This window comes from Vitis riparia, chromosome 1 (assembly GCF_004353265.1).
Source record: "Vitis riparia cultivar Riparia Gloire de Montpellier isolate 1030 chromosome 1, EGFV_Vit.rip_1.0, whole genome shotgun sequence".
NCBI classification, from domain to species: Eukaryota; Viridiplantae; Streptophyta; class Magnoliopsida; order Vitales; family Vitaceae; genus Vitis; species Vitis riparia.
In genome coordinates, this window is record NC_048431.1 from 479,777 (window position 1) to 493,460 (window position 13,684).

Below are 13,684 nucleotides of genomic sequence, written 5' to 3' on the forward strand. Positions count from 1 at the left end.
TGTGCCTGTGCTTCTTGTTCCTTTAATAGTCATTCTTTTTCATTCATTTCTAGTATACAGGACCGGTCCTGATTCATTGCTGGGTTGGGATCTGATTGCTTTCTGGGTTGGTCAAAGCAAAAATTTGAACAATCAGCATTAACTCAACTCAACTCGGAATATGATAAAAATCTGACACAAGAAAAAAATTATACATCTGATTTCACGCAAAAGAAAAAAAAAAAGAAAAAAAGTCCTGTTTACAATGACCCCCATTATTTACTTATTTTGGTATTATGCAGGGCTGTGCGAAGTGGGAGTAAATCCACCAGTTCTATGATGCTTAATTTGCCGCAGCATTCTGCAACAGCAGAAGAGAGAACTTTGAGAGTCAAATGCAAAAAATGGAAGAAAGGTACCTTAGCTTTGGAAAGAGCAAAATCTGATGATAAGCTCTAACCTGGTTTTCTTCTGCCATATTTGCCCTTATGAGGGAGTAGATGGCAACGCCAGTAATGGCTATTGCAGTACCGATCGCAGTCTGCGTCGTGATCTTATTACCTGCCAGATTTTTCAACCACAAAAGAATTCAATATAAAAGAACCTGTTTGGTAAATTTTGGATTGAAAGCAATGAGTTCATACCAAATACAATGGTAGACAACACAATAACGACCACTCGCTTCAACACACTTCCAACTGCATGTGTGAGCGGCGAAACCCGTTCCAAGGTGCTGACAGCAAGCTGTAATGGTAAAGCTCGAATGTTAAAAGAACCAGAAGTCATGGTGAAAATGAGGTCCTGATTTTCTGGATATGGTACACTAAGGTCTTCATCTATGAATAGGAGTAGTAAAATTTGATACGAGCCGTCAACATGATTCAAAGTCAATATGTTTTTCAAAAGTATGAGTTGAACATAATCGAGTTTGGATCAATTTCATATCGATTTATATAACATGAATTTAACTTGAATCGAACTATTTAATAATAGTATTGATTAATCTAATTATAACTTTAAATTATTTGATGCATATTTGACTTATTTTAAATTTACTTTTAAACAAATATGTTGATTGATTAATTATAATTTTAAGTTATTTGATTCATATTTGACTCATTGTAAATTTATTTAGATTATTAAATAACAAGACTTGATAAGTAAATGTGTTAAATTGGCTATATAATGTGTAACTGATTTAATAATTAAGCAATATTTGGATTTATGTTTTTAACTTGATTATTATTCTTATCGGGTTTGATTGATCTATGTTACATTGAATGTTTAGGTTTCGACATTACATAAATATGACCCACCAACGTCAATTGCTACTTGGTATCTATAAAGAAGGGAAGAAAGTCACATACCTGATTGTCCAAATGGAAAAACAATCCAACCCAGAATAAATCGGACACTAATTTAGCTAGACCCACTTTAGCAATAGCGTCCCTGAACCCATGCTGCATCAGCTGAGGCCCATCAATCTGAAAGTGTTTACATCAGGAGAATCTTCAACAAACAAGAAATGTCATAACTTCACTTGGTCTATGTGATACGGAAGCATACAAGTAGAGCAGGTGGGAAGCACAACACAAGGGCGATCATTGCAGTATAAGCGCACACATTTGCACTGTCCATCCCTGTCTGTTAAAAACCGAAAAACAAGTAAGAAGCATAGCAAGAAAACATGCTAAATTGGTAAATTTTCAACCCAATCAAGGCATCTTCTTGAATGATTCGACAAATGAGGACATGCATATGCGTAGGTTGTGTGCATGTGGGGTGGTCAATAGCTGTGGTACCTGGACTCTTCAACTTCATCCAATGTGCTGTTTCGACACGACTTGATAGTGTTGTAGGTGTGGGTATCATTTTCAAATATTCTTATTTTGCTTTAGATACTAATAAATTTTGTTCTTATCAAGGATTGTATCCCAGTACCATTCAAGATTATTTTTCAATCGTTCCTATGTCCTAAGCTTTGAAAAGTGAAGGATCAGACACCTAAACCCGACACCCTCATATCCCAAACCCATGTAACATAGGTTAACAGTGTGGATGGAGATGACCACACACAAATCATCAATTCCATTCTACAATTTCAAAGAAGCCCATATAAAAGGTTTTTCCATGGGATGGGCTGTGAAATGAGTTGGGCTACAAGGGCAAAAGGGCTATGAAGTCCTGGTTTTCTTGGATACTTCAAGATTCATTTCTGTTGGAATCTTATTAGACGTTTCAACTCAAACCCAGTAGTCTCTTGAGGATGCATTCTGAGCTTTAGAAAGCATTTCATCACTGCATCAAAATTAGACACATGGATGAGCAAAAACAAAGGAAATTTCACAATTTCACGGTTCAACTCCCCACCTTCTATAGAAACACTCTCACAACCTATAAAATGGAAATAGAACATCGAAGACACAGAAAGAAGACAGTGCCTTAAAGATCTTACCATTGCTTTCTTTAAATATAAACTTCTGTAGGTAAAAGCAAAATTTGCAACCATTGCACTGATGAAACCAGTCCAGTTGAAAGAAAGTTCAGTGAGTGATGCCATTGATACACCTAAACGAAAAGTTAAGAAGCAATTCAGTGATTTCGGATTCTAGAGGCATAATTATATGGAACATGCTGACACAAATGAACTTACCAGACCTGCCATGTCGAAGTATTTATTCAGATACTTAAAACGAACAAATAAACATCAAGACATATGATCATATCTTTTATCTCTATATAAATGATTCTCCTTTCTTGCCCTTCTAGCAACAAGATCACCATTATGTCTTAGATAATTTGTCCAACATGGTAGGTCTGAGGACATCCAATGTTCATTTTAGACTAACGAGAACTGAAGAAAGTAAAAGGAAGAAGAATAGAATCCATAGAGATACCAAAAACAACAGGGGCCAATGACAGCCAGAGGGGGAAGGGAATCTGGTGGCCTAAAACAAATTGAGAAGCCGCAGCATTGAAGAATGGCTCGAGGGCTGCAGAATAAACATTGAAAAAATTAGTTAGAAGCAAGAAACTATCATAATCTCAATTGTTTCCCAACTTAATTGAACCGCTAAGCTACATAACAGAATTCCCAAGCTTTATCACCATATTGAACATGGTGAAGTAAAAGCTTGTCAATCAATTGAAGTACCTAGTTCTAAATGAACACTAGTACGTTCACCACTCTCGGTCATGACCATTTCTACATGGTGAATGTGGGACTGACTGCAAATGATTCAAACAGGTTGGTTGAAATCAGCCTCAGCTCTAGAACACCCTAGGCTGATACAAGACGTTCAGAACCAGACAGCAGATTTCAAGGTTGCAGATACTGATTAGGCAATTAGCACAAAAATTGGGCTTGACGGTCTTTATAAAATCATTCAAAAACATACCCAAAAACAGATGCGAAATGCTAGCACATTTTCATAACTATCAACATAATATCGATACAATGAGCTTCAGGTATTGAGGCATTTCTGCATATTTCTTAACCTTTGATAGTGTGTGTGAATGACACAGCCACAGATGCAAATGATACATTAGACATAACATGTCCAAGGGCATGGCAGAAGGCAACAGGAGTGAGGAGCAGCAGGAACTCCTTATCGATCGGCTGGTTTCATAAAAACACAGTTAATTCAATTAAAATCATTATGTACCTTAAGGATAGTAGCAATGAACATGAAAATTAGGACTTACAGCACGTTTTGGTAAGCCAAGAGACCAACACACAAGACAGTAGATCACACCCACCAGGAGATGGATAAAAGCAACAAAGCTGCAAAATGGGAAAAAGCTCTTCTAATTGTGAGATGGGGATTATAGATTCAACCTGTATATTATAAAGCAATTTAACTAGTTGCAGACGGAAATCATAAAGGCTTGAAAGGACAAAATTTAGCAGAGACATACTAACCGTGGGTACGGGAAATAATTATAAACCTTCTTGTTGAGTATGTTGAAGATGATATTCGAAAAATACCTGCATAGATAACATTAACTGGTTGGGGAATCATAGCTTGTATTCAGTAGTCCAGTTAGCAACAATTTCCTAAAACCCTCAGTGTGAATGAAACATATGTAAAAACCCGCCGCTTTGGGTCAAAGCTCACAAGCTTAAAACAGCATCCACGTGGTTAAAAGGAGTCTATTACTTGAATAGTATTAGAAACCTCTGTCCCTAATCGACATAAGAATGAATGGATACAAATGATATCAGAATCAACCCGTAACTTAATGTGGGAGCTTGAGTGATTGCTCTAACCGCCCTGTAATCCCATGGACGCTGACACTATATTCTTAGTGGACTTCTCTTGACTATTCAGATCTACCACCAACTGGGGGACATTCATTGGTTGTGATAGGCACACATTCTTTTGAAAAGGCAAAGATCTGAAGCTGAAGATTAAAGGAGTTTCCACGGGTTAATGGAAGTATATTTCCAACTTCCAATTAGACAAGTGGTTCCAGAAAGCACTTTTATCCCTATGAGCTGTCAAACAAAACGGTGTCCAGTTATATGCAGATAAGCCTACCATGTCATGAAAAAGGATCCGGTGACCAGCGCCGGGAATCTCTCCGACAAGCTCTTGGCAGGCTCTACAACTCTGCAATTACAAATCTGAGTATCAATTTATAACAATAGCAATGGGCAATGCTAAATTTGGTAGACGGGAAAATGTGGGAAAGTCAAGGAATTTCTAATTATCTTCATAACATTCCACCACCAGTCTACCCACCAACCGAAGCATAATGCTTCAGTTTACATGGCTTTTTTTCTTTTCCTCCATTTTCCATCCAACCAAACAACATAAAAAGACAAATGAGGGTGTGACGAAGCCCAACCCATCCGCATCTGCAGCTGCAGCTGCTGGAACCCCGAGTTCTCCTCCCTTGCTGCCTCGCCTCCTCAACATCTCATTCCAACCGCCAAATCTCAAGCACCTGCCGGAAAAATCAATCGGATCCGGAGATGCCCGAATCTCCGGCAACGGCGAAAAGGGTCTCTGAGAAACAACTGGTCTGATCCTGGGTAGTCCATTGTTTCCTGAAATTCCCCTCGGAGGCAAGTGCAGAGAGGACAAAAGCCGAGAGCAAGAAGCTGAAGCAGCCATCAAAGCCATCAGAAACAAACCACAATGCAGGACTCTAAATCTACATGAGGAGCAACCAACTGAAACGGGAACTGGATTTTGGTGAGCCGTAGAAGATGGAAGTCATTGATGAAGTTGGAATGGAGGAGTGAAGAAAGCAGGGGAGAAAATTGTGGAAAACAAGAAAAACAAGCTCCTCCATTAAGTAATGTTGGTGATGAGGAATTGAGAGTGAAACTCACTATAATAACAATAATGTGGCTATCAGCCTATCACATGGAGGAGAGAGAGATAAAGGAAGAGAGAGAGAGGAGGTTTGTCTGGTTTGCCTCGTCCTATCATGGCCGTAGCGTCCCCACCAACCCAAAAGTCGGTTGGTATAAATGAAAAAAAAACAGTAATTTTAATAAATAAAAAAATAATGCATACACATATGACATATCTACTATTTTTTTTTTTTTTTTTTCTAATAGCCATGATTGCTTATTTGCTTAAAAAAGTTATTGAAGTCCCCATTCAAATGGAAGTCCCCACAACATGATGCCTTCCATGAAAATAAAATAAAGGAAGTTGATAAAGTGATGTTCTTATTTTGATAAGAGTAGGTTTTCATTCCATTAATAATGATTTTTTTTTTAATTTATGATCATGATTTAACTGGGATGATGGCTGCAAAATGAAATATCTTATTTGGGATTCCCTTCTTTTCTTATTTTTGTGTGATAAAAGAGCTTTTAGCTTTTAGCTTTTGTGTGATAAAGAGCTTTTGAATAAAGATGACGTGAAATAAATCCAAAGCAGGAGCTTTCACTACAAGGAATATTGTCCGTACTTATCTACTAACTTCCTTTCTAATCCATAAGTTTTCACCAGCTTACTGTAGGGAGAAAGAAACCATTCATTTAATGAAGCAAACCTAATGGTCAAACAAACTGAATCCAAATGCTTGGAAAGCACCATTTCTCTGTTTCTGATAGCTTTTATGAAAAACCACCCACCACCTCAGGAGTCTGTCTCTCTGAATTTGAACAAGTATGATTCTGGGGATCCATTAATTCAATCTATTTTTTAGAACCCCTTTATTATCCTCAGTAATATACAAAGCTCTGCAGAGTGTGGGTAGATAGATTCGATAGCTCTATGTTGCTGGAGTTACAGCAGCTTTCTGAAGTAGCAGAAAAATTTTGTTAGTCCACTGCAAACATGTTTAGCCACAAGGGAAGAAGTAAAAAATGAAGTACTAAATTTGATTCCTTGTTCTTCATCATAGTTATCTAAGACCGATGAATATGTCTTATTTGGCAACGATTTTTCAAAAACAGTTTTCTATTTTTCAGATTAAAAAAATTCATAAAAATATGTTGGATGATCTTTTTAAAATAAAATAATAGAATATTTTCAAATAAAATATTTTAAAATGAGACTTGGTCCATGCACTTCAAGCCTAATCTTTATTTCAAGGGAAGAGCCTGGCGTCTTTATTTAAAGGGAAGAGACTCATGGGTAACAATAAGGGCAAACCATAGGAACATATGTTTGATAGTGTTTCTTTTCAAAGCGTTATTTAGAGTAATTTCGTAATGATTTTATAAAGTGTTTTTAACTTAAAAAGTATTTTTTAAAAAAAAAAAAGGTATTAAACAAAATTTAAGAAATATTTTAAAAATTTTAAAAAATTACTTATAATGTTTTTAAGAAAAATATTTGATAAGTGATTTTATAGAGAAAACACTTTCACTAAAAATATTTTGAATAAATGCTATCAGATGCATATTTAAAAACCCGTTTGACAGTGATTTTAGAAAATATTTCTAATATTTTTAACACTTAAAAAATTTTATCATTTAAGTGTAAGGAAGTTTAGAAACGTTTTCTAAAATCACTATCAAACACACTCTTAGTAAAAGTGTTTTCTTTAAAAGTGTTTCTGAACTTGTTTATTAAGAGTGTGTTTGATAGTAATTTTAGAAAGTGTTTTTAATTCTTTCAATAATTAAAAGATAAAAAATTTCAATTATTAAAATATTAAAAACGTTTTCTAAAATTATCGTCAAACATATTCTTAAAGTGTGTTTGATAACAAGTCCTTTTAATACTTAAAAAGATCAAAATTCTCCATGTTAAAAAGTCTAAAATCACTTTTTAAAATTATTATCAAACATCCGAACTAATAGAAAAAGGTCTTTTCTAACTTTTTGTATGAGCCCATAATTTTTCTTTAAAAATACCTTTTAAGGTAAAAGTGCTCAGCCATGTGATAAAATCTTACCCGTTTTTGCTCTTCAATGTTTGCCTTAATGAGGGAGTAAATGGCAACACCAGCAATGGCTACTGCAGTTCCAATCCCAGTCTGCCTAGAGATTTTGTTCCCTGCCAGATTTTGCAGCCATTAGAATACAAGAAAACAAGAGTTAGTTCAGTGAGGATGGCTGATAAATCTTGAATCGAGGTCTGAAGTTTTTCTGATATCGAAATTTAGAGTTAGTTGGCGGCACAAATCATTTTGAGGGGATGAATGAACCAGTACCGAATATAACAATGGAGAATCCAATGACAAAAACTCGCTTCAACACATTTCCAACTGCATGTGTAAGCGGCGCAACCCGTTCCAAGGTGTTGGTAGCAAGCTGCAATTGGAAGCTCATGAGTTAAAAGAACCAGAAAAATGCAAATTCAATACCTTATTAGTCTGATTCACACTATGTCACTTTCAGACATGCGCATTTGGAGTCTAACACAACAACTTGAAATTGACAGGATGCATTTGAACCTTCGACACCACTTATTCAGTCAACAAAAGCTCTAATACCACTTATTCAGCCCATAAAAGCTTCAATATTAACAAGTACATAAAGTTTTAACATGATTTAGTCTATCATATCTATCTTCACAAATAAGATAGAACTTTCATTATATAATAAAGAATATTGCAGATGATAGAAATAGATACAATTATTGAGTCCCAAACTATCCCATATTTTTAACTTTTTGTATCTCCGCCTTAAGTTCTTTAACTCCATCGAATTCTATCGGGTGTCTATCATCCTTCTTCATATTTTTATCTATTATGTATAGTCTTCATAAGTTCATCTCTTTCATAAATTTTACTCTTCATAACCTAGGATATTTATATAAATATTTATGTCAACTTTCTTTATTCTATAAGAAATCTAATTATAATTACATACCAAAATATTTTATATAATATTTCTTCTATAAAAAAAAAAATATATTCTAAGCAATAATTGTGACACTTTCCACCTGCATTTAAAACATCATATAACCACATGGTTTATATGGTTCATATGCTTTTTGCTTATACAACAAATAAACTCATTCGGTTATATCCTAACTTCGTTATCACGGTACTTGTCCGTAAATGTGACTCTATTAAAAAAATGTAACATCAAGCAGGGCCAAAATTTCTCACCACCCAACTTTCAAATGGTGCGAGTTATGTGACAGATCCTGGACGTATATACCCTTTTATGGACTTCCATAAAGTTAAATTTTAATTACAAAGGAATCCCTGAAGTGACTTGGACAGAAAAAGACAAGGAGGCCTAGAAAAATCTTAAAATGTACTAGAAAAGCTAACAACTTACACTACAAAGATCAAGCAATAAGAAGCAGCTCCAACTATAGAATGTGATGTTCAATGAACTTTTTTTTTCCAGAGCTAAGGGTAACTATGGATGTGGCTTACCTGATTGTACAGATGGTAAAACATTCCAATCCAAAATAGATCAGACAAAAATTTGGTTAGACCGACTTTAGCAATTGCATCCCTGAAACCATACTGCATCAGCTGAGGCCCCTCAATCTGAAACCAAATAATCAGAATTTCGACCAAGAAACAAGAATTTCATAACTTCCATTCATCTCTGTGATAAGCAAACGTACGAGTACTGCCGGTGGGATGCAAAACAGGAGGGCGATTATTGAAGTGTATGCATAAACATTTGTGCTGTCCATTCCCGTCTGTTAAAAAAAACACATGAATTAGTTGATTTTCAGCACAGAATAGACTTCTTCTTGAGTGATGATGCCATTCCCTTGTGTTTGTGTGTAGTTTATGTGCAGAGGTCAAGAGAGATTTATGAATAAAGACTAACATATGACTTCATGCATGGATTAAGCTTCTTGAAGAGAAATGAGGAATATAATCAAGTAAGAAATGAAACGAAAACTTCGAATACAAGACACTTCCTGAAAGATATTACCATTGCTTTCTTTGAATATATACTTCTGTAGGTAAATGCAATGTTTGAAATCATTGCACTAATGAAGCCAGTCCAGTTAAAAGAAAGTTCAGTCAGAGATGCCATTGATACGCCTAAAATAGAAATGGAGCCGTTCAGTATTTCAGCGAACAAACTTAGACATAATTATGTGGCACATGTCGACAAAATCACAAAGCAATCTGCCATATTGGCATATTTATACATATACATGGCAGTTGGAGGACATCTGATATTCTTTTTACAGTTAAGAAAACCGAAAAAAATTCTAAGGAAGGGGACTAAAATTCAAGGAGTTACCAATAACAACAGGGGCCAATGACAGCCACAGGGAAAAGGGAATTTGATGGCCTAAAACAAACTGAGAAGCAGCAGCATTGAAAAATGGCTCCAGGGCTGCAGAAGAAGCATCAAGAAATGGTTATGAGCAAGAAGCTATCATAATCTCAACTGTCACCCAACTTAACCAAACTCTTAAACCACCCATCCGAAACCAGGGCATATGCTTGTGACATTCCATCTCGTTCATCACCTTTGATAGTGTGGGTAAATGACACAGCCACCGCTGCAAATGACACATTAGACATAACATGTCCAAGGGCATGGCAGAATGCAACAGGAGTGAGGAGCAGCAGGAGCTCCTTATCCATCGGCTGGTTTCATAAAAACACAGTAAATTCAATTGAAATCCATAACATGCCTCAGGTAGACATCTATCAAATATGAAATACAGGACTCACAGCTCGTTTTGGTAAACCAACAGCCCAACTGACAAGACAGTAGGCCACGCCCACAAGGAGATGTATAAGAGAAACAAAGCTGAAATGGGGGAAAAGATGATCTAATTGTTAACGAGAATCGTATTTTCGAAACACGAATCTGTAAATGGTTAAATTGACAAAAGCTTAGTTAAGATAACTTACTATGGATATGGGAAATAATTATAAACCTTCTTGTTAAGTATGTTGAAAATTACATTCAAGAAGTACCTGCATAGATAAACTGGCTTCTGCTTAGAGCAACGCAATGGAATAGTAATAGTTTCCTTTAACAATCCTTAGATCGGAAATGTGAGTGGATTGTGATTTTTTTCAACTGGTATGAAGAATTTCAAAAACCCTCAATTGGGAAATTTCAGAATACATGAACATAGCCACTCATGAACAACAGCAGCATACCAAAAAATGAAGGAAAAAAGGCCGAGTGCGATTATTAACCATCCGCATTGTATCAATCAAACGAGAAACAGGATGATTACCACGTCACAAATGGTATTGATCAATTAGTATGATCACGAATTCATTTGACAATCTCAAAATATGAAATCCAAAAGATTATTCATAAGGAACAATTTAGAGAATTGAATGAGTTCTATTGCCTATTAGTGAAAACATTTTCTCAAAGACTAATTTAGGCAAGTTCCAAAAAACCGCCATTATGGCAAACAGAATACAGGGGAGTGATAAAAGGAAAGGAATCAGACAAGTGAGAAAAAGCCTACCACATGAAGAAAAAGAATCCGGTGACCAGGACGGGGAATTTCTCTGCAAAGCTCTTTGATGGCTTTGTAACGCTGCAGTTACACCATGAGTATTAGTTATCCAATTATAGCAGTTAATAATGCTGCGTTTGGTTGCTGAGAAAATGTAGGAAAAGAAAGCAACCCAGAATTTTGAATGAAATAAAAAAAGGAGAGATGAAGCCCAACCCATCGGCATCCGCAGCTGCAGCCGCCGGAACAGGAAGTTTTACTCCGGCGCCACCTTGCCGCCTCAGCAGAGGATCCCAACCAGCAAATTTCAAAGCATTGCCGGAGAATTGAACCGGAGCCGCAGACACTCGAATGTCTGGCAGCGCCGAGAAGGGTCTCGCAGAAACAAGTGATGGAGTCCTGGGCAGTCCATAATTACGCGAAATTCTCTTCGCATTCAAGCCCAGAGAAGAAAACTGAGAGCAACGAACCGAAGCCGCCAGCGAAGCCATCCCAAACCAAACACAAAGAAAAAAGCCCCAAACTACGTCGCCCACCACCAACTGAAAACAATACAGAGCCTTTGAGCGTGCGGAGAATAAAAATCATCGAATACGAAACAAAAACAAATGGGTGTCGATGAAATCAAGGAATCAAGAAAAAAGCGGAGACATCAACATAGGAAGTGGTGGGGAAAAACGCTGAAGACGATGTCGTCACTCTGTGACTGATGGAAATTCAAAAATGGAAGGAGTAAGCGCTTGAAAAAGATGGACACCTGCTGACCATCAGAAACAGAATAAAAAGGAAAAAAAAAAGAAAAAAAAAGTGGTGGAATAATGTGAAGAGTGATGAATTGAGGTGGTTGTTCTTCATTAACGGTGAGAGGTTGCCTCCAAAAAGTCGTTGCCCAACTGTTTGGGACCTACCCACTTGTGTTGTGGCCACGTGGGTGTGACTCACTCTTCTAATAATTGGGCCTGAGTGACTCTTCGATGCTCCAATGGACCTTTTTCTCTCTCACCTCGTCTCCTCCTATCATTCTTGGAATCCGCTAAAATAAGATGCGGCTAGACTATGAAAAGCAATATATACATATAAATTATAACATGAAAATAAATCTGACTTTGGAATCTCATCAAATACCTAAAAAAAAATTACACGAAATTAATAATATAATCAATAGATATTATATATTATAGTCCGTATGTATAATTTATTATCAATTTTTTAATTGGGAAGCCATGGATTGAATGGTCTAGTTTGGTTTTATATTTAAAAAATTGAAATTATTAAAAAATTTAGTGTCACGTCTGTATCCCGTGAGTATAGTTATTAACAAAAACTCATTGAATTTGATGTTTGGGATTAGAATAGAATAAATTAAAAGTTGCTCCCACCACCTACCCCACAATAATTAAATTTTATTTTTGAAAATTATATTTAAAAACATGAATCTCTCAATTTCCACCAAACATATACAAATAATGTTGATAAGCGTGACACAAATCACAACTGAGCTCTCACATGTGTCACGTGTTTGTCCTTAATAACAAGATGTTTCTAGGTTTTATTATTAATAAGACTTTGTCCACTCACGTTTAAATTTTAACATTTTACCATAAACTTATATATTTTACTTTAAATTACAAACTTTTCATAAAAATTATAAAAGAGATTGATTTTTTTTTCTTTATTTTTGTTTGATTATTGGTTTAATAACTTATTATTGACTTTTTAAATAAGTTTAGGAGGTAAAATGTTGTTCTTTAATAAACTTAGAGAGTAAATTGTTGACTTTTTAATGTGAGAGGATAAAATATGAAATTAGAAAAAAAAAAAATTTGAAGTCTAAAGTGTATTTTACCCCTTTTTTTTTTTTTTTTTTTGTCTAGGTCATTGAATTTTCTTCCTATTGATTAATGGGAAGTCGCTTTAATGCTTGAATTAGAGACCCTTACCAACCCAAAATATAGAACTAAATGAATTTTTTATTCTTTAAAACCTTTTTTTATTGGATTTATACTATTTTAAATCATAAGAGAGCTAATTTATGATTAGATGAGAAATAGTGATGGTAATTATATTATTAAAAAATTGGAAATAATTATAGAGGGAGGTAGACAAAATTGGAAATAATTAAAATTAATTTTTTTTTTTGTTATTTTCTACCATATTTCCCTTTTGTTTCTTCATCTCCTATACGAAAATGGGGCCTTGACTTTATCATAGAATCCAATTCCTTGAAATTATTTGGTTAATAAATTACTATGGTGATAGTAGGTGCCAAAAAATGCTAAAAATAGGCTTTACTTTATATAAATAATATATATGGTCCCAACTTTATGATTTTCTCTTTATGTGCCTTCAATTATTGATGACTACTATAGTGATTATGACATTGATATTCTAAGAAGAATTGTTTGTTAACACTTTTTTATTTTATTTATAAGGGATTTTTTTTCTTTTAGTAAAATAAATAAGCATGTAATTAACTACTCTAACATTTTTCATATATTTTTAAAAATATTCATTAAAAATATTATTTAGTTTTATATTTATAAAATTGGAATCAGGTATCTAATTCTTGATAATATCCCATAATCAAGACAATTGATTGAATCCTGTAAAATCATTTCAATGAAGCTCATTGATATCATTTTTTTATAAAGCAAATCAACATCAATTCTTGAATAATTTACATCGCTTTTATTTTTATTGCAGCAAAAGATTCCATTTTTAAGTTAAAACTTCCATCATCTTCGGATAGAAATGAAAAGGTTGACTTGTGTTTTATTTATTTAAAAAATAAAGTTACTTGCTTCATTTTTGTTAAATAAATCTTTTTAACATGGTTTTAAATATTTTAGTATTTTTCTATTATTAATGTTTTT

The 13,684-nt window shown here is 34.8% G+C and overlaps 2 protein-coding genes across 4 annotated transcripts; both read right to left on the reverse strand.

Moving 5' to 3' along the window:
- Positions 1 to 116: 116 nt before the first annotated feature.
- Positions 117 to 5,342, reverse strand: LOC117912519 (triose phosphate/phosphate translocator, chloroplastic-like). Its single transcript, XM_034827128.1, has 12 exons — positions 4,831 to 5,342; positions 4,521 to 4,592; positions 3,902 to 3,967; positions 3,685 to 3,763; positions 3,478 to 3,598; positions 2,877 to 2,972; positions 2,435 to 2,547; positions 1,546 to 1,623; positions 1,347 to 1,463; positions 624 to 723; positions 440 to 540; positions 117 to 340 (listed from the first exon to the last, which is right to left on the reverse strand). Exons 1-12 carry the CDS (start codon positions 5,106 to 5,108, stop codon positions 323 to 325), a joined length of 1,239 nt encoding a protein of 412 aa, XP_034683019.1. The 5' UTR covers positions 5,109 to 5,342; the 3' UTR covers positions 117 to 322.
- A 523-nt stretch (positions 5,343 to 5,865) lies between these two features.
- Positions 5,866 to 11,600, reverse strand: LOC117930742 (triose phosphate/phosphate translocator, chloroplastic-like). Of its 3 annotated transcripts, none has more exons than XM_034851624.1 (13): positions 11,469 to 11,600; positions 11,028 to 11,353; positions 10,821 to 10,892; positions 10,243 to 10,308; positions 10,060 to 10,138; positions 9,852 to 9,972; positions 9,620 to 9,715; positions 9,302 to 9,414; positions 8,982 to 9,059; positions 8,785 to 8,901; positions 7,606 to 7,705; positions 7,348 to 7,448; positions 5,866 to 6,243 (listed from the first exon to the last, which is right to left on the reverse strand). In XM_034851624.1, exons 2-13 carry the CDS (start codon positions 11,300 to 11,302, stop codon positions 6,217 to 6,219), a joined length of 1,245 nt encoding a protein of 414 aa, XP_034707515.1. In that variant the 5' UTR covers positions 11,303 to 11,353; positions 11,469 to 11,600; the 3' UTR covers positions 5,866 to 6,216. The 3 variants fall into 3 exon arrangements, with proteins under 3 accessions (XP_034707515.1, XP_034707437.1, XP_034707353.1); XM_034851546.1 differs by having other exon boundaries at positions 11,463 to 11,600; XM_034851462.1 differs by having other exon boundaries at positions 11,028 to 11,600.
- Positions 11,601 to 13,684: the final 2,084 nt, after the last annotated feature.